At 41.5% G+C, this 24,646-nt stretch overlaps 1 protein-coding gene across 2 annotated transcripts in view; it reads left to right on the forward strand.

Annotated features, from left to right (window-relative positions):
• The window catches only part of LOC137284075 (protein flightless-1 homolog), a 77,259-nt gene that overhangs the window by 32,269 nt on the left and 20,344 nt on the right, over positions 1-24,646 (forward strand). For both annotated transcript variants that reach the window (XM_067815745.1, XM_067815747.1), the window contains 12 exons: positions 1,825-1,982; positions 8,077-8,161; positions 8,913-9,069; positions 9,387-9,463; positions 10,587-10,660; positions 16,310-16,392; positions 16,550-16,600; positions 18,336-18,448; positions 19,551-19,736; positions 20,831-20,887; positions 22,116-22,231; positions 22,659-22,788. In XM_067815745.1, coding sequence (XP_067671846.1) covers positions 1,825-1,982; positions 8,077-8,161; positions 8,913-9,069; positions 9,387-9,463; positions 10,587-10,660; positions 16,310-16,392; positions 16,550-16,600; positions 18,336-18,448; positions 19,551-19,736; positions 20,831-20,887; positions 22,116-22,231; positions 22,659-22,788 — 1,287 coding nt within the window. The remainder of the gene's footprint in view (positions 1-1,824; positions 1,983-8,076; positions 8,162-8,912; positions 9,070-9,386; positions 9,464-10,586; positions 10,661-16,309; positions 16,393-16,549; positions 16,601-18,335; positions 18,449-19,550; positions 19,737-20,830; positions 20,888-22,115; positions 22,232-22,658; positions 22,789-24,646) is intronic.

The raw sequence follows: 24,646 nt of genomic DNA on the forward strand, positions 1-24,646 counted from the left end.
GGGGATATAGTCGACATCTTATTATCATTTTGTTTCCGTTCAATATTTTTAGACCAAACTTGATAGATGTATAGTAGTCTCAGCCTATGGTTGTGCCTTTTGCTATTTACAGATTTTTGGCATTTATATTTTTTTTGTTTTTCCATGGAACATTTTGGTGCTAGTCTTATGGTAGGGTGGGCTTCGTTTCCGGAGCAAAACTCAAAAAGCGTTCAATATTTTTCTGCCAAACTTGGTAGATATATCAGTCAGAAGTTGAAGTGGTGCCTTTTGTTTTTTACAGGTTTTCATGATGTATTATTTTCTCGGTTTCCATGGAAACATTTCGTACTTAATCTCAAAATGGAGGGATGGTCTTCCTTCCCAGGGCACAACTCGAAAACCATTTCATATCTTTCAACAGATCTTGGCAGATATATGAGACAGATCTTGAAATTGTGACTTTGCTGATTACAGATATATGGCATTTATAATTTTAATGAATTCCATGGAAACAATTCAAACTTAGTCTAAAAAAACAATGAGTAACTCTCATATTATTTGTCCTTTCAAACATGTGGGGGCCGGGGGGATATGTCATCTTCTGATGACTCTTGTTTAGACTGTCAGTAATGTATGCATTAATTTAGTATGAACTTACAGGAATGCACCAACACACCATTACTTACAGTAACAAAGATCAAATTGCTGTTTTTCATTGAAACACAAATACAGTTATGGATCATAAATGCTATGCTGCATTTCTGAAACAGGATAAATCTTGGGGAGGTTTTAACAGTGACTTCTAAACTATGTCTTGTGACAAACCAAAGTGCTATACTTATTGTTATTATCACTTTAAACATTCATTGCAAAACCTGCTTGATGATTCATATACACTGCACACTACTACCTTGGAGTCCATGTCTCCCTTCTTTATTCTGTATGTACCTTCTTAGGATTATGTAGTTCACATATATCATTGATGTTTGATATCAACTCAAATGTGGGTATCTTCTGATATGATATGCCAGAATATTGAAAATATTTGAAGGGACTGTAACCAGTGTATGAAATAGCATCTGCCTGGTGGGGGTCTGCTGCCTGCTAGTTACATGGAGTGCTTACAACTTTATTTTATGGCCGGCCCTGTGTGCAAATACATTTTCCAAGTGTATATATTTGACCATGTCATTGACTATGTGAAAAAAATATTGACTATTTAGAAAATTATTTACAATTGTGGTAACTAGAAGATGTCTTATAGTTCATGATCAATAAAACTGTAACTTCCACAGATCAGCCTACCCATTTATCTAACACTAAATGTGACCAGTCGAAAGAATGTTTTCAGCCAATGAATAATGTTGTTGTTTTCTGATGGCAGTGACACTAAATGAATTAACAGTGACCACCAAGTCATGGTTTTGTGAAAGGACAAGGTATGATAAGGGTGGTTTTGGGCCCACTAGCAGAATTGGCTGAAAAAATTAAATTTGCTTTTGCACATGTTTAAGTCTACATAACTACAAGTAATTCATTAATTACTTTCTTTTAGCAACATATCTCAATTTCTTATATTTAGTACAGGACTGGTTACATGACAGGGCTGGCAACACTTTTTAGTTATCAGCCCTGTGGGCTTCCTGACCTTTTGGAGGAGTTTCATTCACTGCTATAACTTTTCTTCTGCCTGTGTGAAGAGAGACAAGGAAAAGACAAGACTGGAAATACCATAGCCAAAGTAGCTGCACTGCCCTACCTAAGAAAGGGTTTTACTGTATTTTGACCACAAGTTGTCTTGATTCTTCAGATTCTGAATATGAAAGAGAATGTGTGTTTCAGACATCTCTTCACAAGCTTGTGTCACTGCGAAAACTGTATGTGAACAGTAACCAGCTTGACTTTGATGGAATCCCTCCCAATGTTGGGAAACTACACAACCTAGAGATATTCAGTGCTGCTGATAACCACCTGGAGATGATCCCTGAGGGGTTGTGTAGGTATGTACAGATGCCACAGCAGAACTCACACACCTAGGGAGGAGACAGTATGTGGAGATGATCCCTGAGAGGTTGTACAGGTATGTACAGATGCCACAACAGAACTCACAGACCTAGGGAGGAGACAGTATGTAGAGATGATCCCTGAGGGGTTGCACAGGTATGTACAGATGCTACAACAGAACTCGCATATCTATGGAGGAGACAGTATGTGACAATGATCCCTGAGGGGTTGTACAGGTATGTACAGATGGCACAACAGAACTCACAGACCTAGGGAGGAGACGGTATGTGACAATGATCCCTGAGGGGTTGCACAGGTATGTACAGATGGCACAACTGAACTCACAGACCTAGGGAGGAGACAGTATGTGACAGTGATCCCTGAGGGGTTGTACAGGTATGTACAGATGCCACAACAGAACTCACATATCTATGGAGGAGACAGTATGTGGAGATGATCCCTGAGGGGTTGTACAGGTATGTACAGATGGCACAACAAAACTCACATATCTATGGAGGAGACAGTATGTGGAGATGATCCCTGAGGGGTTGTACAGGTATGTACAGATGGCACAACAGAACTCACAGACCTAGGGAGGAGACAGTATGTGACAATGATCCCTGAGGGGTTGTACAGGTATGTACAGATGCTACAACAGAACTCGCATATCTATGGAGGAGACAGTATGTGACAGTGATCCCTGAGGGGTTGTACAGGTATGTACAGATGGCACAACAGAACTCACAGACCTAGGGAGGAGACGGTATGTGACAATGATCCCTGAGGGGTTGCACAGGTATGTACAGATGGCACAACAGAACTCACAGACCTAGGGAGGAGACAGTATGTGACAGTGATCCCTGAGGGATTGTACAGGTATGTACAGATGGCACAACAGAACTCACATATCTATGGAGGAGACAGTATGTGGAGATGATCCCTGAGGGGTTGTACAGGTATGTACAGATGGCACAACAAAACTCACATATCTATGGAGGAGACAGTATGTGGAGATGATCCCTGAGGGGTTGTACAGGTATGTACAGATGGCACAACAAAACTCACATATCTATGGAGGAGACAGTATGTGACAATGATCCCTGAGGGGTTGTACAGGTATGTACAGATGGCACAACAGAACTCACAGACCTAGGGAGGAGACAGTATGTGACAATGATCCCTGAGGGGTTGTACAGGTATGTACAGATGCTACAACAGAACTCGCATATCTATGGAGGAGACAGTATGTGACAGTGATCCCTGAGGGGTTGTACAGGTATGTACAGATGGCACAACAGAACTCACAGACCTAGGGAGGAGACGGTATGTGACAATGATCCCTGAGGGGTTGCACAGGTATGTACAGATGGCACAACAGAACTCACAGACCTAGGGAGGAGACAGTATGTGACAATGATCCCTGAGGGGTTGTACAGGTATGTACAGATGGCACAACAGAACTCATAAATGGTGAAGGCATAGTACTATAGTCTGTGTGCAGGGAAAAGGTAATGATGAATTTCACTTTAAACAATAAGGTGAATCGAATAAAGTTTAACAAATGAAGTTGTTTAACAAATGATCATAGTTTCAAATTGATATTGCTAGTTTGCATTACAAGGGGGTATGTACATTAAATGAAATACCGAGAACAAGTTGGGTTGGTCAAGTTAACGCTCATCACATACCACGATATCATGTGCATTACTTTCACTGTTCCAACTTCTGTACTTACCCCCTTGTAACACAAACCAATAATAACACAGCCAATGTTGGGACAGGTTCATGTGTGCATCTGTAGTTGAGGTGAGAGGTATTTACTGTTCTTGGGGAAAATAACACAAAGAGGATTCTTTTTCAGAAGAAGTCCTCCTTGGGATATATATATAGCATTAAAATGTCCATTTTAAGATGCCTACGACAGTTGTAACAATATTTCAATAAATATTTTACGGAACAAAAAACTTGTTTTTGTCTTGTGAGACCACCCCTACAGGGCCCCTTCCTGGGCTCCCAACAGCCAAGAGCAGGTAACTCTTGCTATCTTCCTCGTACCTCACTTTTTATCCCCCTGGCATGTAATGCGGGGGGATATAGTCGACGTCCGTCCGTCTGTAATCATTTTGTTTCCGGAGCATAACTCAGAAACCGTTCAATATTTGTAGACCAAACTTGATAGATATAGTAATTTAAGCCTATGGTTGTGCTTTTTGCTATGTACAGATTTTTGGCATTTATATAGTCTTTGTTTTTCCATGGAACATTTTGGTGTTAGTCTTATAGTGGGGTGGGCTTCATTTCCGGAGCAGAACTCAAAAACTGTTCAATATTTTTCTGCAAAACATGGTAGATATATCAATCAGAACCTAAAGTGGTGCCTTTTGCTATGTACAGGTTTTTATGATATATTATTTTCTTGGTTTCCATGGAAACGTTTCGTACATAGTCTCAAAATGGAGGGATGGGCTTCGTTTCCGGAGCAGAACTCGAAAACCATTCAATATTTTTCAGCAGAACTTGGTAGATATATCAGTCAGAAGCAGCCTTTTCCGAGGAAAGGGAAGTCGGCCCCGGCTCCCCAGTATGAAGTCTTCCGGTGCACTTGTTGACCCCCAAATCAAGCAGTCAGAACACCGACGAAGTCAGGGATTCACTGCTTACTGCCGCACATCCCTGTGGGTGCCGCCTTTCTCTCTTCCTGCCAGAATGGGAAAAGGTTACATCCAATCGATGGGTCCTATCCACACTCAGGGAGAGGCCACTTACAGCTGTGGAAGTGAGACCCACCTTCCTTTCACGGGATCTGGTGCACTCCAGTGCCGGCTGTTCCGGGGAGGTTCTCCACATGGAGGTCCAGTCATTACTGGTCAAGGCAGGCCATCGAGGTAGTTCCAAGGGGACAGGAACAAGAGGGATTTTATTCCACTTATTTCCTAGTCACCAAAAAGGACGGAGGGTTCAGGCCTATTCTAAATCTAAAAGATCTGAACAGTATGTTGCAGGTACTTTCATTCAAGATGGATGCACTACGGTCAGTGATCTAATCTGTAGAAAGAGGTGACTGGCTCACGTCTATCGACCTCAAGGACTCGTACCTGCATGTTCCCATGCATCCTGAGTTCAGGAAGTATCTTCGGTTTTCCTTCGACGGGGTATGCTATCAGTTTCGGTGCTTCCCTTCGGCATCGCTACAACTCAGAGGGTGTTCACCAAACTTATTTTAATCCCGGCACAAATGGCCACGTCAGAGGCAGGTGCTGCCACCTGTACCTGGACGATTAGCTCATTCAGGCACTTGCCGCTCACTTGAGTCGAGATGCGACATTCGCGGTGATGTGTATTCTCACCAAGATAGGTTGGATTATTAGTCTCAAGAAATCAGACCCAGTTCCCACACAGGATCTGATCTTCTTAGGTGCATGCCTCAGAATCGCATCTCCAAAGTTCAGAGAATTGTTTTGCAATTTTTCGAGTCCCCCTTGGCCTCGGCTCGGACTTGGCTTCAGTTGCTAGACAACATGTGGTGACAGTGGCCATTGTTTGGAGAGCGTGGTTGAGGATGCGACCCATTTAGTAAACTTTGGCTCGGATGTGCTCTCATTGCCAGAGTTACAAGATTATTCTCCACACTCCAGGGTGGTTAATTCCTAATTTACGGTGGTGGACAGTGGTAGGGAATCCCCTGGACGCTCACTCCTCAAATCTCTCAATTCAGACAGACGCTTACCTCACAGGGTGGGGGGGTCGTACTGGGCGATCAGTCAGTTTGGGGCCAGTGGTCACAGAACGAAACAAGCCTGCACATCAATGTGCTAGAATCGGGAGCAGTGCGGTTAAGTGTTCCAACACTTTGGGGAGATGGTTTGTGACTGTGTGATACGTCTAGAGATGGACAACCAGATGGCAATGACCTATATCTAGAAACAGGGCAGTTGGTGTCTCCATCCCTCCTATGGGAGGCTTGGCAGTTTCTGCTGTGGTGCGACCAGTTCAATCTTCGGGTGTGTCCCGTTTATATCCTGGATCCGAGAGCCATCGCCCAGGACGCTTTCCAATTCGATTGGACGGACAGGGTATTATGGGCGTTCCCACCTCTACTGCTGATTCCCAAAGTTCTCTCGCAGTTTGCCACCTAACCAGCTCAACTACTCATGCTCATCTCAAAGTTGGTTTCCAGTAATTCTCAGGTTTCTGGCTCTGCCTCCTGTCCTATTACCCTTTAGACCGTACTTACTATCCCAGAACGGAGCGCCGCACCCGAATCCCAGGATTCAGTGGGTGGCCAGTCCACTGTCAGGAATCGCCTCCAAGTGAGCGGAATTCCTGCACCAGTTGCAAACACAATTCTGGCTTCGCAGAGGGATTCAACAAATGTTCCATATGAGGATAGATGGGCCTGTTATGTGCGCTGATGTGTCGACAGGGGGATTCTTGATCCCTTTACTTCAACTTTAGTTGAAGTATTGGAATTTTTGCAGTCTCATTTGGAGACCGGTTTAGCTGGGTCGACTACCAAGGCTATTCCACGGCTATATCTGCCTTTCATATTCCTGTTGACGGTGTTCTCTTGGGGCAGCACCCTCTTGTACAGCGCTTTTTAGCAGGTGTGGGTAGGATCCGTCTGACTGTCCAGCGAATTAGTCCTCCATGGGACTTCTCAGTCGTTCTTGATTGGCTGTCCAGTCCTCTTTTTCTCGAGCTGTCGTCTCTTTTTCTCCAGCTGTTAACTTGGAAGGCTGCCTTTCTTGTGGCGGTAACGTCTGGAAGAGGCAGATAGGCGACATTCACGCAATGTCAGTGGATCCTGCTTTGACTGTCTTTCACAAAGACAGGGTCAGTATTAGACTGCCGGATTCTTACCGCCCTAAGATCGCAGGCGCCTTTCATGTTACAGCACCTTTTGAGCTACCTATGCTCCTGCAGTCTCCCCTGTCTGGTACCTCTCTTCGACGTGCTCACGTCTGCGATGTCCGGAAAACTCTCAGGGCTTACATCAAACGAACTCCTGGTATCTGGAAGGATAAACAGTTGTTCTGCTGTTATGGCGGAGGGAGTGCTGGTCTGCCAGCGAACAAGCAAACCACCTCAAGGTGGCTTGTCTCTGTCATTTGTACGGCTTACACTCATAAAGGGTTAACCATACCTAATGGGTTAAAAGCTCATTTGGTTAGGGCAGTGGCTACATCACAGGCTTTATGCAGCGGCACTGCCCATTGAGATCGAAAGCTCATGACCATGCTTTAATTGTTCCTGGTGGTGGGTTCCACAGAATCATTCTGGGTATTTACTGGTGGTGGTAAATTTTTCATTATAGCGTCGATATATGCTATTATTAATTTTTATTCACTGATATTCCTGGCACTGGTTCGCTGGTTTGTGGAATTTTCAGTGTAGAGAATGGGGCGTGGGCATACGTTCGTAGCTTATGAGCTCCTTGTTTGATTGGCGCTTATTACCTTCATTTGCCGCTCCCCCTCCTGATTGACATCAGCGGTCAGATTGGGTAAGTGTATTTCTCTATTTCTCACAGCTTCGACAGTGTATAAGAGTGTGTGAAGGGTACACGTTAGCAGACAGAATGCCTCGCCCGACGCACGTTCGTTGGGAGTCTTTTGCTATTTGTGTACCCCAAGGAGGACTTCTTCTGAGAAAGAATTATACAAACCTGTAGAGGTTATGAATTCTTTGAAAAATGTCCTCCTTGGGGTATGGCCACCCACCTCCCCACATTCTGTCAGACTAGTTCAGCATGAAAAGAGAGGTACGAGGTAGACGACGAGAGTTACCTGCTCTTGGCTGTTGGGGATCAGGAAGGGCGTAGGGGTGGTCTCACAAGACAAAAATGAGTTTTTTGTTTTGTAAAATATTTATTGAAATTGTTACAACTGTTGTAGACATTTTAAAATGGACATTTTAATGCTATATATGTACCCAAGGAGGACATTCTTCAAAGATTTCATAACCTCTACAGGTTTTGTATAAGTTTCCACCATGCCTCGTGTTAAAGGAGAGAGAAGCAAATAGTATGAGTCAGAATATGTTCCAAATATTATTTTACTTTAAGGAAAATATTTTGTACTGTTTTTACAGATGTGGCAAGTTAAAAAAGTTGATCCTGAACAAGAATCGTCTCATCACACTTCCAGATATCCTACATTTACTTCCTGAACTGGAGGTAGGTGCTCACAATTGTACTTCATCAATGCTACATCCTTGGCATCCATGCCACTCCTACCACTTGTGTGAGTGGGTGTGTCCTGTGCTAGTTACTGCTGATGCGTTTACTTTGTATGAGGGGGTCTGTCCTATGCTACAGTCCGTTTGATTCCATTTGAGACCGATGAATTGCTCACTAACACAAAATCTAATAATTGCAAGAAAACCACATTTTGCACAGCCGCATGAAATCGACAGGGCAGCTCTGATGATGTGTCTTATAATTTGGGCACCCGAATAAAAAAGTTGTTTAACAAATGATCATCATTTTCGTGTCACCTTTCGCTATTTTGTACGAGGAGGGCCTCTTGCTGGTAGAACAGCCAGGTGGGCAAGGTGCACGTGAAATTGACACATGTGATTTGCTCGGCAAACCGAGACATTCGTGATTGCAGTACCTGAAACAATGAGATTATCACATGACGCTAAGTCAATTATTTGCAAAGTATTTAACTTTTTTAAAAAACGAAGATGAAAGGGGTAGGCCTCAATGTGCTTTGGCTAAGTATGTCCTATGCTAGTTAGTGCTGCTGCCTTTACTTTGTATGAGTGGATGTGTCCTATGATAGTTAGTGCTGCTGCCTTTACTTTGTATGAGTGGATGTGTCCTATGATCTTTACTGCTGCCGCCTTTACTTTGTGTGATTGGGTGTGTCCTATGATTGTCAGCCTATGGGCAATTATACGTACTGAATTGATCATGTTTGCAGACTTTAGACGTGAGAGAAAATCCTGACCTAGTGATGCCACCTAAGCCAGCAGAACTACGCAAAGCAGCAGAGTATTACAACATTGACTTCTCCCTTAACAACCAACTTCGCCTGGCTGGGGCGGCTCCACAGCCTACAGCAGGAGAACAGTCCACTCGTGAGTCACAAAGGGCTGGAATCTGTAAAGTCACTCTATATGAACTACTTGACTCTTTACTTCATATGCTTATTAATTCAACTGGTCATTTGTTAACATAGGTCAGGTTGCAGGGTGAGGTGAACTGATCACTACTGATGAGGTCAAAGATGAGTTTTTAACAGTCATTCACAAAAGATAACCATGACAGCGAGCACATTTGGTCAATAGAATGTTCTTAAGACATGTTATGTAGAGGTTCGAGCATTATACTAAATGGGAAAGCGATAAAGCAAGGTGGTTGAAGAAGCAAAGGTATATGTTGTTACGTGTTGCAGCACACAAGGACCCAATAGCTAGGAAACTCAGGTTACGCCGCCGTCGAGATGGTCAAGAGAGCGAGAAGGTGTTGAAGGTGAGTAGCTGATAGTAGTAAGGTGAAGGGGGACAGTGAGGTGTTGGAAGAGAGTGAGAAGGTGTTGAAGGTGAGTAGTTGATAGTAGTAAGGTGAAGGGGGACAGTGAGGTGTTGGAAGAGAGTGAGAAGGTGTTGAAGGTGAGTAGTTGATAGTAGTAAGGTGAAGGAGGACAGTGAGGTGTTGGAATACAGTGAGAAGGTGTTGAAGGTGAGTAGTTGATAGTAGTAAGGTGAAGGGGGACAGTGAGGTGTTGGAATACAGTGAGAAGGTGTTGAAGGTGACTAGTTGATAGTAGTAAGGTGAAGGAGGACTGTGAGGTGTTGGAAGAGAGTGAGAAGGTGTTGAAGGTGAGTAGTTGATAGTAGTAAGGTGAAGGAGGACTGTGAGGTGTTGGAAGAGAGTGAGAAGGTGTTGAAGGTGAGTAGTTGATAGTAGTAAGGTGAAGGAGGACAGTGAGGTGTTGGAAGAAAGTGAGAAGGTGTTGAAGGTGAGTAGTTGATAGTAGTAAGGTGAAGGAGGACAGTGAGGTGTTGGAAGAGAGTGAGAAGGTGTTGAAGGTGAGTAGTTGATAGTAGTAAGGTGAAGGAGGACAGTGAGGTGTTGGAAGAGAGTGAGAAGGTGTTGAAGGTGAGTAGTTGATAGTAGTAAGGTGAAGGAGGACAGTGAGGTGTTGGAAGAGAGTGAGAAGGTGTTGAAGGTGAGTAGTTGATAGTAGTAAGGTGAAGGAGGACAGTGAGGTGTTGGAAGAGAGTGAGAAGGTGTTGAAGGTGAGTAGTTGATAGTAGTAAGGTGAAGGGGGACAGTGAGGTGTTGGAATACAGTGAGAAGGTGTTGAAGGTGAGTAGTTGATAGTAGTAAGGTGAAGGAGGACAGTGAGGTGTTGGAAGAGAGTGAGGGGATGAAGGAGTAGGGATGACAGTGTGGTTATGCAGGAGAGGGAGGTGATGAAAGGGAAACTGGTGTGATAAGGGAAGACTGGAAGGAACAAGCAAATGTAGCAGTTGAGTGGTATCTGCTGATATAGGAAATATGCTCTGGTGTAGTGTAATGACACGACAGTGATGAAACGGCTGTTGTATAAATTTCTTTGACTGGTGTTGAATGAGTTCATCGATTGCAGGGAATGAGGGAGGTTGCCAAGGAGAAAGCAGCCCATGAAAATTCTAAAGATGAAGTGGAGAGGGAACCTGCCAAGTAAGACACAGCTGAAATATGTAACATACATGGGCCTCAGCAGACCATTCACTGAAAAACATACATTTACTTACATGATTTCTTGTAGACTTGTCAAGAAATGTGTTTATGCATATCAGAAACATTCATCCTTTTTGTATTTCTGATATTGCAGGTCTTGCACACTTTTTACCTTGCTGAGATTTGTTTATTGTTTTAAAATATGCTGATGCATTTGATGGTTTTTAAATATTTAATGAGCCAAAGGTCAAGTAGGCTACATTTAGCACAGCTGTCATGGCGTTTCACATACGTTGCTGTGTGTTTAGGTTCAGATGTTCAAAATCAGATGTTTATGTGGCGTTGCAGGTGTTACATATATGGTTCTGATGGGTATGTATTGATATTGTTGTCATAGTTTTCATGTTATGTGTGTAATATTGTTGGACCCGCCTAATACTGTGGTGCAGCAGATACACGAAGTTCTTGTTCTCTAACATTGGAAAAGGTTTCACAATTTGACATTCTGAAATGGCACCAAGTAACACCAATGGCTTTCACGAAATTGTTGCAAATCTGTTATGAGAGGTTTTTTAGCAGATGTGTTATGAGACACTATTGTAGCCAGTGTGTTAAGACACACTATTGTAGCAGATATTATGACACACTGTTGTAGCAGATGTGTTATGACACACTGTTGTAGATGTGTTATGACACACTATTGTAGCAGATGTTATGACACACTGTTGTAGCAGATGTGTTATGACACACTGTTGTAGATGTGTTATGACACACTATTGTAGCAGATGTTATGACACAGTTGTAGCAGATGTGTTATGACACACTGTTGTAGATGTGTTATGACACACTATTGTAGCAGATGTGTTATGACACATGATTGTAGCAGATGTGTTATGACACACTGTTGTTGATGTGTTATGACACACTGTTGTAGCAGATGTTATGACACACTGTTGTAGCAGATGTGTTATGAGACACTGTTGTAGCAGATGTGTTATGACACACTGTTGTAGCAGATGTGTTATGAGACTATTGTAGCAGATATGTAAAGATAAACTCTTTTGGCAGATATGTTATGAGAGACTATTATAGCAGATGTGTTATGTGATACTCTTATAGCCGATGTGTTATGAAGAATTTAAAGATGCTTCAGTGAAATGTCAAAGGTGCTGACAGTACTTTATCAGACGGTAGTATGCACTTTTTGCATTACGTTACAATGTATTCGATTTCATGTCAGTTGTTATCACCTCGAACAGTCTCCAACAGTATTTGCAGCTGTGTCACTCAGCTAACATCGCTGATGGAAACATTACCTTTATGTTTCCGGATGTATAAAATGTCTCATAGTTCGACTCACAATTTCACAGTGATACAGTTCAGTTCGTAATGTTTTACATTCTCACAATGCAATCCTGAGATGTCACTTTATTAGTCAGCATCATCTGGATGTTCTGATTTAAAGTTATGTTGGTAGTAGAAATGCAACATTCACAGGTAGTAGAAATGCAACGTTCACATTGCCCTATATCATTTACGTTATAACCACCACCAAACTGTTTATCATTTGTTTTTATCCCCTGGCATGTAATACGTAATCATTTTGTTTCCAGAGCATAACTCAGAAACCATTCAATATTTTTAGACCAAACTTGATAGATATAATAGTCTCAACCTATAGTTGTGTCTTTTGGTATTTACAGAGTTTTGGCATTTTTGGTTTTTTTTTGTTTTTCCATGGAACATTTTGGTGTGATGGTAAGGTGGGCTTCGTTTCCGGAGCAGAACTCAAAAACTATTCAATATTTTTCTGCAAAACATGGTAGATATATCAATCAGAACCTGAAGTGGTCCCTTTTGCTATTTACAGGTTTTTGTGATTTATTATTTTCTCGGTTTCCATGGAAACATTTCAGACATAGTCTCAAAAGTGAGAGGTGTGTTTCATTTCCAGAGCAGAACTCAAAAACTTCGTAATATCTGTTAGCAAAAGTTGTTAGATATGTGTGGCAGATCCCAAATTGGTGCCTTTTGCTCTTTACAGGTTTTTGTGATTTATTATTTTCCGAGTTTCCATGGAAATGTTTCAGACTTTGTCTCAAAATGGAGGTATGGGCTTTGTTTCGAGAGCAGAACTAAAAAAACGTTCAATATTTATCTGCAAAACTTGGTAGATAAGTATTGCCCGAAAGTGGTGCCTTTTGCTATTTACAGGTTTTTGTGATATATTGTTTTCTTGGTTTCCATGGAAATGATACAGACTTTGTCTCGAAAGTGAGAGCTGTGTTTCGTTTCTGGAGCACATCTAAAAAAGTTCCTAATATCTGTCAGCAACAGATTTTTGGGATTTATCATTTTCCCAGTTTCAATGGAAACGATTCTGACTTAGTCTCAAAATGGATGGATAGGATACAGGTGTTGTGCGTAAGATGAACAGATATTGCAGGTGTTATGAAAAACATGTATTGCAGATGTGTTATGGGGAACAGATATTGGAGGTGTATGTTTTGAGGAACATGTATTGCAGGTGGGTGTTATGAGGAACAGATATTGCAGGTGTCTGTTATGATGAACAGGTACTGCAAGTGTCTGTTATGATTAACTGGTATTGTGATTGTGTACAATCTTTCAATACTGTAGCTTAACAAACCTATATATAGGAGCTATCTAATGATTCATTTGTCAAGTGTCATTGATTCTGTAAGTCAGTATGTATGGTTCTGGTTGAAAGGTGTCTTATGCTGTATATGAAAGTTTATGTGTGTTAGATGTGCGTTCATGATGTCTGCCTACATCAGATTTACATGACTGTTATAAGTGTTAGATATTATTTATGTGTGGAGTGGCTGTTCAGTTTACTGCAGTAAGTGTCCAAGGAAAGACCAAGTCTGCAGGAAACATACCCTTAATGTAGTTAGTTCAAAATATAGTGGGGAATGAATATCTTAAGGTATTGTCGGGAGCATTGGCAAATGCATTTTGTGTCGTTTTTGGAGGATCTGTTTAAGTTTGATGCCAGACATGAATGCGTAACAAATGTCAATACAAGGGCTGGTCAAAAAGTTCCAGGAAAACATAACCCCTAAACTGGTGACACCAACAAATCTGAAGTGTTTTGTTGGACAGTGTTCTTCACCAGCATTTCCAGTTATTTCACTAAGGTAGATCAACTAGATCGAAAGAAACAAATCCTTGAAGCATGCTGGGGTATACATATGAGTGCTGCAGATTTCAGCTCGTCATTACTGGCAAAGCGTTTTCCATGGAGATGTTCCTTCAGTTTTGGAAATAGACGAATGTCGTTTGGGGCCAGGTCAGGTGAATATGGAAGAGGATGAGGAAGTTCTTCCAAGCCACATTGATGTACTGCAGGCTTTGCCAATCGAGAGGTGTGAAATAAAGCATTGTCATGCAACAGCCCTCAACATCTCACATTGTACTTGTGTGTATACCCCAGTATGCTTCAAGGACCGGTTGCTTTCGAACTAGTTGATTAGTTGGTGTCGCCAGTCTAGAAGTTATGTAGGCCTAGAACTTTTTTACCAGCCCTCATATGTTGAAAAAAGGATTAACATTTGAAGAAAAAGTGAATGACTTTAAAAATCATTGAAAACAGGAACATGGAATGCAATGAAAAAAGCTACCTCAGACACATGCCTGTACACAACCCAGAGGAAAATCCATTCATGTGCAATTCATGACATGTAAGCATGTAGCTGGTATGAAATGGTCCCTCCAGTTGCATGTAAACAGAATTCTTGAAAGTTGGAAATATGATATTTTTAGAATACATATATCTCTTCTGATCTGCACATCCTTGCAATAATGACATTGACTATGTATAAAATTGTGAGTCACAAATTGCCCCATTCATAAAATACGTTGCTTGCATTTACCTACCTGCTTTTAGGCCAAAATTGGTAGATTATAATAAACTGAACCTAAGGTTGCCCACTTTGATGTTTACAGATTTGGGGCATTTTTTTTTTTTTTTTGGTTTTCCTGGAATTGTTTTGGTCTTAGTCTAATGAGAAGGGTGGGCTTCATTACCAGAGAGCCAAATACTGTTCATTATTTTTCTGCAATACTTGGTAGATGTATCAAGCAGAACTGAAAGTAGTGGTGCCTTTTGCTATTTACAGGTTTTTATGATTTATTATTTTGTTGGTTTCCATGGAAATGTTTTGGACTTTCAACAAAACTTTCAAAAAAACTTGACAGATGTGTAAGGCTGACCTCAAACTGGTGCCTTTTGCTATTTAGAGATTTTTGTTTTTTTTATTTTTTCGTTTTTCCATTGAAATGGTTCAGACTTAGTCATTATAGGGGAGGGGTGACCTTTGTTTCTGGACGCAACTCGAAAACTTAATAATTTCTTTCAGCAAAACGTGCCAGATATGTGAGGCAGATCCTAAAGTGTTACCTTTTGCTACTTACAGATTTGGTCATTTGTCATTTTATGGGTTTCCATTGAAATGATTTGTACTTAGTCTCAAAAGGGAGGGATGGGCTTTGTTTCCAGACCACAACTTGAAACCTTCTTGATATCCTTCATTAGATCATCACAGATATATGAGACAGATCTTGAAGTGGTGCCTTTTGCTGTTTACAGATATATGGCATTTATTTCTCATGATTTCCATGGAAACGATTCAAACATAATCATAAAAATATCAAGTAACTGTTCTGTCACCATGCGACTATATATGTTGAAAGTAGAAATTTTCTCCCAAATGCTTTTGGAAAAAGTTCACCAAAGCTATTATTCTGATGCTGTGTGGACAAAGGTCAGTAAATCTAGAACTGAATCTATTCCACTCGGTGCAATGTACTGGGATGTCACATGGACTGTGGAGTCCCTTTGTTTAACTTATACACCAGACCAGTGTATACTTCATTTGAGCTTGATTTAGTTAAACTTCATCTGTTCAACTGATTACCTGCTTCAACAGACATTTTTATCAGATCTGTTCCAATGACTTCACAGATAACTCCCTGCCCAGGTGCCCTCACCCATGTTGAAATAGACCTATCTTGAACCATGGACTCCCACCATAAGGACTGTGCCAAAAGAAATAACTTCATGGAATCTAAAATATGCACTGCCTCAGCAATTTAAATCACTTAGTCCACCAATGTATCTGTGTAATCAATGATATTCTTGCTTCAGTAGCTCCATGTATTGTCATGTTTGTACTCGCTGCTGACTGGGCAGAAGTGGCAACATTCCTTCACATATTGTATGGCTGTCTACTGCATGCTTCAGACAAGTGTTATGAGTCAGGAAAAAAGAGATGCTCAAGTACTAACTACCCCTGCTCTCCACAAATTTATTTTACTACTGTTTGGAAATACCCAGAAGGGGAGAATGACTGTCACTGGCTGGTCATGCACGGTACTGGACTGTGTTCAAGTGTGTTGTGTTTACTGTTCTTGTGGAACATAAAACAATGTTTCCACTGTGTCTCGTTTTAAAAGAAATTGAAGCAAATAGCATACAATAAGTATAAAATAATGATTTTACTCTGACTAATATATTTGAATGCTGATGAGAAACTTGTTGATAAGACACTGAAATGCACAGCAGTGTTCTCCTGCATCATGTGTGTTACCTGTGTATCTTGTTCTTACATCCATGTTCTGTTGAAGACCCAAGAGATGGGATGAACACCTCACTCGGCCTCAACTAGACTACAGGGAAATATTTGATGAAGCTGTTGGACAAATCCCAGGTAATGGTAATATTTGAGCTTGTGTAAGTATGTCAAGACTAAAGGTTATTGTGAGCCTGTATATTTTAGAATCAATTTGTTCATGTCGTTCTTTGAATGATAAATAACATGTTTGGCAATTCTTTATCAGTGATTAAACAGGTTTTACTTTTTACAGGCTTAACATGCTGGGAGATAGAAAACTTTCTTCCAAATGTTGTGGAGGAAGGTAGGTAACATCATTAACATGTGATAAGGAACACCACTGGCTCAAGAGATATTGGAAGATTCTGTGTGGGGTGGTAACATCAGTGGCAAAGGAAATGAGGAGATTGTGGGTGGGGCTGTAACATCAGTAGCGAGGGAGATGAGATTATGGATGAGGTGGTAACATCGCTGACACAGCAGATAAGGATATTCTGGGTAGGGTTGCAACATCACTGGCTTAGGAGATCAGGAGATTCTGTGTGGGGTGGTAACAACAGTGGCAAGAGAGATTAGGAGATTCTTGGTGGGTTGGTAACATCAGTGGTAAGGGAGATGGGGAGATTGTGGGTGGGGTGGTAACGTCAGTGGCAAAGGAGATGAGGAGATTGTAGGTGGGGTTGTAACATCAGTGGCAAAGGAGATGGAAGGTTCTGTGTGGGGTGGTAATGTCAGTGGCAAAGAGTGAGTGAGTTTAGTTTTACGTCGCACTCAGCAATATTCCAGCTATATGGCGGCGGTCTGTAAATAATCGAGTCTGGACCAGACAATCCAGTGACCAACAACATGAGCATCAATCTGCGCACTTGGGAACCGATGACATGTGTCAACCAAGTCACCCGATCCCGTTAGTGGCCTCTTACGACAAGCATAGTCACCTTTTATGGCAAGCATGGGTTGCTGAAGGCCTATTCTACCCCGGGACCTTTACGGGTCTCAGTGGCAAAGAAGATGAGGAGATTGTGGGTGTGGTGGTAACATTAGTGGCGAGTGAGATCAGGAGATTCAGGATGGGGTGGCAACATAAGTGGCAAAAGTGATGAGGAGATTCTGCGTGGGGTGGTAACATCACTGGCTGAGTAGATTCTGGGTGAGATGGTAACATCAGTGGCAAGTGAGATCAGGAGATCCTCAATAGGGTGGCAAGATCAAGTGGCAAAGGTGATGAGGAGGTTCTGTGTGGGGTGGTAACATCACTGGCTGAGGAGATAAGGAGATTGTGGGTGAGGTGGTAACATCACTGGCTGAGGAGATAAGGAGATTCTGGGTGAGGTGGTAACATCAGTGGCAAGTGAGATAAGATTCTGTGTGGGGTGGTAACATCAGTAGCAAAGGAGATGATGAGACTCAGGGTGGGGTGTTAACATCAGTGACAAGGGAGATGAGATTCGGTGTGTAATGGTAACATCACTGGCTTAGGAGATACGGAGATTGTGGGTGAGGTGGTAACATCAGTGGCAAACGAAATGAGATTCTGGATGGGGTGTTAACATCAGTGGTGAGAGTGATTAGGAGATTCTGGGTGGGGTTGTAACGTCAGTGGCGAGGGAGATGAGAAGATTGTTAGGGGTGGTAAGATCAGTGGCGAGGGAGATGAGATTCTGTGAGGGGTGGTAACATCAGTAGTGAGGGAGGTGAGATTCTGTGTGGGGTGGTAACATCATTATCGAGGAAGATGAGATTCTATGAGGGGTGGTAACAAGTGGCGTGGGAGGTGAGATTCTGGGTGGGGTGGTAACATCAGTGGCTGACGAGAGAGATGGTAAATGCTGGAAGGCTAAGGCAAAATGTGTCTTTATGGAATTTGATGCCTAATATTGAGCCACTGTGGGGGGTAATCATGAAATATGTTTTTGAAAATGATTCTGACTCTGGTCCTTTTAAAAATAGTGTACATATTTGTGATATATTTTTCATTATCATAATGCAGGTGATATGCAGAGCCTATAATTATTTATCTTTGTCTTTCATACTTCCAGCCCTGGTAGGGAAGTTCTATGAGGCAGACTGTTACATTGTCCTGAAGACTTTCATTGATGATACTAACAGCCTAGACTGGCAGATTTGGTACTGGATTGGAGAAAAAGCCACGGTAAGAGAATGCACAGTTAATATTTCAGAAGATTATACCTAGGAGACAAAATAACTTTAAGAATTAATATATGTTGTTGCTTTGTGATGAGGGGTATACAGCGTTCTAGGAGTCCTGCGTTAGGTTGGATGAAGCCTACAAGTGAAGCATGAAACTTTGTATACCTTGAATCAGAATGCTACAATGAATTTATGTTACCTAATATCTAAATATATGGTTCCAACAAACTGAAATTGAGAATTTTACTGACATGATAGTGACTAGTCAGTCCGAACCACTGGGTCACTGTTCACTGACTGCTGTGGTGCATGTATTTTCCATAGTATGAATGATGAAAGAAGAGATTTATACCTGCTTGGGCAGTGTACAGCTGTATACCAGGAATACATGGTAATTTGTTCAAGGACATCCTTACGTGAGGTTACCCATGAAGATCTAGGGTAGAATAGGTCTTCAGCAACCCATTATTGCCACAAAAGGTGACTATGCTTGTAAGAGGTGACTAACAGGATTGGATGGTCAGGCACTGACACATCATAGATGCCCAAGACCGATGCTCCTGCTGTTCATTACTGGACTGTCTGGTCCAGACTCCATTATTTACAGACCACTGCCACATAGCTGGAATATTGCTGAGTGCGGCATAAAACTAACTCACTCACTCTTACATGAGGTAGAGTAATGGATTTATGGAGAGGTGAGAGTACCAAAACTATCAGTGTTGATGAAATGTAAATGATCATTTATCTTGACATTTCACATCATCTGAGTGAAGGCAAGGAAAATATGTAATTTTTATGATAAAATTTATAGTTTATAATATCCTGACTCATTTGCTGAGGGCCCTGTTATCACTATTTGGCTTCCCTGTAAGCTGTAGTGGAGGCTTATTACTGAGAGAGTGGCAATGTGGCTGTGGTCACATGGGATGCAGTGACAGGAGGAGTCAGGGGCCCTGTCCAGGTGACTGTTCTGTGGAACTTTAGGACAGGGGTTTCCACACAACCTTCGTAGGGAAAGGGAGATAATACAATAAGTGTGAGTCAGGATAAGTTTTAAATATCTATTTCATCTTAAAAGTGACATGTTTGTAATGTTACAGCTGGACAAGAAAGCCTGTGCTGCTATTCATGCAGTAAACCTAAGGAATCTGCTTGGTGCCAACTGTCGTACAATAAGGGTGGAAATGAATGATGAAGACGATGACTTCTTTGATCTTTTTGAAAATGGTATTGCCTACATCGAGGGTGGTCGAACTGCTAGTGGTTTCTTTACAGTAGAAGACACCGTAAGTCCCCTTTTTATATAATGACTTTGTAACTGAATGATTTTGCATCTCATTCTTCCCAGCAATGACATAGTATTTCACCATCAGCCAAACCTGGCACGTGTATCTCCTAGTGATGAAGTGCACTATCTTTCCTTCCACAGTTTCATGAGAATGAGTTGCACCTTGGCACCATGTGTTTCTTAAATTGTGCTCAAGTGATAATTTGCTGAACACAGCTACATTGATTTTCAGTTGGTCAACATGCTATTCACATTAGCATTTAACATTGATATTTACATGGGTTTGTAAGCAAGAGATAATGTGATCACTGGCAGATAGATCACCTACACGTTTGTATGGAAACTGCGAATTATTCCCCAGGACAAGTATAAAATGATTGACTAGTGTGACACAATGTGTGAAATCAGAAAAGAGTTGCTGTCACCCATCCTTCAAACAGTTTAGTCTATTTGTCTTGGCAGCACATGTTATTTATTATATCATTATGAAAGTAAATAGCTATTTATTTCAGCCTTTTCATCACCCCCAGTTAATCAAGGCCAACCACTGCCCCAGTGTGGTTTCCTGTCTTTTCTGTGACCGGCCCAACTTTGTTCCAGTTAATGCCAAGGCCATAGTTGCATTGTTGGCAGCGTCCATGTTGTGCGTTGTATGCTGAGATCATGACATTCACATTGATCAGCTGAATCACTTTATCTCTGTACTCTGTTCATATGTTGCATAATAAATACTCTTTCCATCCCCATTTGCCTTAAACCAAATGATACCAACTGTTCCAAGTTCTGAAGCCAGTCAACTGCATACTGTGCTTAGTATTCACATTCCTTCCATAGTTGACAATGACATGACAATGACAAAACTTTATTGCCCCAAGGGGAATACTTTTCACATTTGAAAGTGGCCCAGGTTCTGATGCTTCCCGGATGTTCAGCTTAGAAAACACTATTGATTGTTTTAGAGAACTGCAGCTTCATTTTAACTACTTACACTTCTCATGGACAAGAGTGTTTGACCAATTGTTTGATACAGTCTTACTTTTTTGTATGCCTTTCTATATGTTTACTGTGATATAGGGTGTACTTGTGTTGCAGGAGTATGAGACAAAGCTATACAAAGCCACAGGGACCCAGTCGGTTCACATGGAGAGGGTAAATACATAATACATATCAACATATTCAAACAAGCTTATTGCAGTCATGATCACTCTTTCGGCTTATTAGTGATATGAGATGATCTGCTGTCAACACAACTACGTTTGAAACAGCTCTAGTTCTTTTAATTATGTACAACATGAACTTAGTCTTGATCATAACCGCATTACACGCCGGGGGGATATATTCGACGCCTCGTCTGTCCGTCCATCCATCTGTTCGTCCGTAATCATTGTGTTTCCGGAGCATAACTCAGAAACCGTTCAATATTTTTAGACCAAACTTGATAGATGAAATGATCTCAACCTATAGTTGAGCCTTTTGCTGTTTACAGAGTTTTGGCATTTTAATTTTTTTTGTTTTTCCATGGAACATATTGGTTTTAGTCGAATGGTGGGGCAGGCTTCGTTTCCGGAGCGTAACACAAAAACCGTTCAGTATTTTTCTGCAAAACATGGTAGATATGTGTTGCAGACCCCAGAGTGGTGCCTTTTACTATTTACAGGTTTTTGTGATTTATCATTTTCTTGGTTTCCATGGAAACATTTCGGACTTTGTTTCAAAATGGAGGAATGGGCTTTGTTTCCGGAGCAGAACTCAAAAACCGTTCAATATTTTTCAGCAAAACTTGGTAGATATAAGAGTCTGAACCTGTATTGGTGCCTTTTGGTATGTGCAGGTTTTAGTGATTTATCATTTTCTCAGTTTCCATGGAAACATTTTTGACTTACTCTCAAAAGTGAGAGGTGTGTTTCGTTTCCGGAGCAGAACTCAAAAACTTCTTAATATCTGTCAGTGTTACTTGGTAAATATGTGTGGCAGACCCTAAAGTGGTGCCTTTTGCTATTTACAGGTTTTTATGATGTATTATTATTATTCCATGAACATGTTGCTGACTTCATTTCTGAAGCACTACTCGAATACCATTTCATACCTTTCAAAAGACCTTGGCAGATATACAAGACAGATCTTGAAATGGTGACTTTTCTGATTACGGATACATGGCATTTATATTTTCATGAATTCCATGGAAACAATTCAGACTTGGTCTAAAAACACAATAAGTAATTGTCGGATGATTTGTCCTTTCAAATATGTGGGGGCCGGGGGGATATGTCATCTTCTGATGACTCTTGTGTTAAGATTGCCACTGTCTTAATATGAGCAAATTAATCCTCTCCGCTGACTTGAACAAAGTTGCTGGTAATATGTATTGTGTGTGCAGTGTCCAGTCAATGTGAGCAGTCTTGACTGTCGTCATGTCTTCCTGCTGGACAGTGGACTTAAACTGTTTGTCTGGGTGGGCAAAGCTTCCAAAGGTGTCACAAAGACCAAAACCAGGTAAGGACGTTTGTTCTATCCAGGATGGGAAAGGAACTCTGTTTATGTTGATAGGTCATTTTTGCACATAAGTCAAGCACTCAGATGGTTCACTTTGCTGTTCAGGAAATGTTTTCATAGTTAAGAGTTCCTAGCATGTCAACAATGCAGTGAAACAGTTCTCATTTATTATGTGAATGTAATTCTTCTTCATATCAGCGAACAAGGCTTATTATTTCACTTTGCTCAAGTCTAAATTCCAAGTACTTATCATGCATAGTCTTTCGTTTGAGCGTCATCTGACAACTGACCATTAACACCTACACATTACATCCTCGATCGCAAAAGATTTCATTTCTTGTAAAGTTCAGTGATTGAATCTGTTGAAAACATTGTGCCGTTTGCCTACTGTTTTGTGTTGTTTCAGCTATACTGTGTATTTGTGCAGGTTGATATCAGAAAAGATAAACAAGAACGAACGCAAGAACAAGGCTGAGATCTTTGTCCTGCCCCAAGGTCAGGAGACGGCAGAATTCTGGAAAGTTGTTGGTGGTCCTCCTCCTTCAATGGTGGTGAAGGTTGGTATTTGTATGACCATGGTACTTGATACTGGTTCTGTGATACAGATTTACTACACAGACAGCAGGACAAGGATTGCTGGTTAATGGATGCAGTTCACACCTGTACACATTATTATTATAAAAAGACATTTTATCCTGTAAATCACCACTGTCAGCACTGGTTCTCCAAAAGTGTACCAGAGGCACATGTTTTAGAGAATCATGCCTCATCATTTTCACAAATGGCAACCTTCAAATTCCAAATATTTACCCGAAGGACTTTGTTCATCAGACTTTGCTGAAGGAATGAAAACTTAGGACTATAGTTAACATGAATATTTCCTAGAAGGTCCATGTAATGTTTATGTTCAAGACACCTGTCCAAGGCATTATCACCCAATATAAACTGTGTGTCATTTCCCATGTTTTCTTCTTTTTTTTAGCAGTTTATCAGTACAAAATTTAGTGCAGTACTAGTTATACCCCGGCTACGAAGTCCTTCTGTCCCAAAACTTTGTCCGAAGCGTATCTCTTAAAGTTTACATGCTAGGTTCACCAAACTTGACACATATGTTGATCATTACTCAAATAGGTGCCTTTTGTTATTTTGAAGTTTTTTCAGAATTTTTTTGCTGTTGTTTCCATGGAAACATGACATGGTGCAAAATGTGTTTGGTGGACCTGACCAAGGTCATGTCCCATTAGTCATACTCCCACTAGTCATACAGCAAATGAGGGCCATACAACAGGCATATACCCTTTGTACAAAATGGACCAGCCTGCTAGTTGGAGAGCTTGAGACTTAGTCTCAGTTGATGAAATCATGTTTTCAGTGCAGGTTACGGCAGTTGGCAGTTGACCCGCATGTACTTGTACTAGTTTTAAATTTTGCAATAAATTGTCTGAAGCAGAATTCTTATTATATTTACAGTCTGTTCTCAGACGTTCCAGAGATAAGCAATGTTGACTCACATTAGCCATGTCTAACCTAGTGAAATAAAATCGGGTAATTCATTCCAGCAAGATGCCAGCGGTATCGCTGAGGTCGTGTCCAGGGTCGGGCGAGTCCCCTCCCAAGACTCAGAAGAGACCATCTGTTGAGGCAGGGCCGTCACAGGCCAAGAAAACTAAGTCATCGAAGTCGAAGTCTTCATCTGTAAGATCATCGCAGAATCATCCCTTTTTGATGAAGAAATCATTCGGGGATGAGGTAGTCCCCTTGGAAGAACGTAAATTTTTTTACGAGTCTCCGTTGATGATATGGGGTGAAGACATCCGTCGCATGGCAACAGCAGCCTCGGGCATCGTAGACAACTCAACACAGTTGGAAAGACAACTGCACTGGTCAACGATGTCGACTGCGATTCAGCGAGAGCATTCATCTATACCTGCACTCATCGCAGCACAGTGAATCATATACCCACACACAGAGAGTGCACTCACACGAGTAGTTATACTTGGGGGAATGATGTCACGCACTCACATGAGTGCACTCGTGGATAGACTCATCAACAATGAAGGTGTCCTATTCATAGAAGACATCGCGTGCAGTCACCCTCCCCTTCTCACTTAGACTCATACAGTCAAGATCGTCGGAGATCTATGAATTCGTCTTACTCTAGGAAGAAGGAAATTAGACAACATTGTGATTTGTCACCGGAGGAAGCCCTATTTTCAGACTCAGAAGTCACATCGTGGATCATGAATGGTCTGGACTTAGTCTCATTATCCAAGGATTCCAACTAACCCAACACTTATAGGATGAAGAAGGAAGACATGCGTTAACGTTTCTGGCGATAGCTCTGATATCTATGATTTCTGAGAAGTTATCTGCGGCATTCAAGTCAGCATCCAAGTTTCAACAACAATATCATCA

Source organism: Haliotis asinina, chromosome 5 (genome assembly GCF_037392515.1).
Source record: "Haliotis asinina isolate JCU_RB_2024 chromosome 5, JCU_Hal_asi_v2, whole genome shotgun sequence".
Classification (NCBI taxonomy): Eukaryota; Metazoa; Mollusca; class Gastropoda; order Lepetellida; family Haliotidae; genus Haliotis; species Haliotis asinina.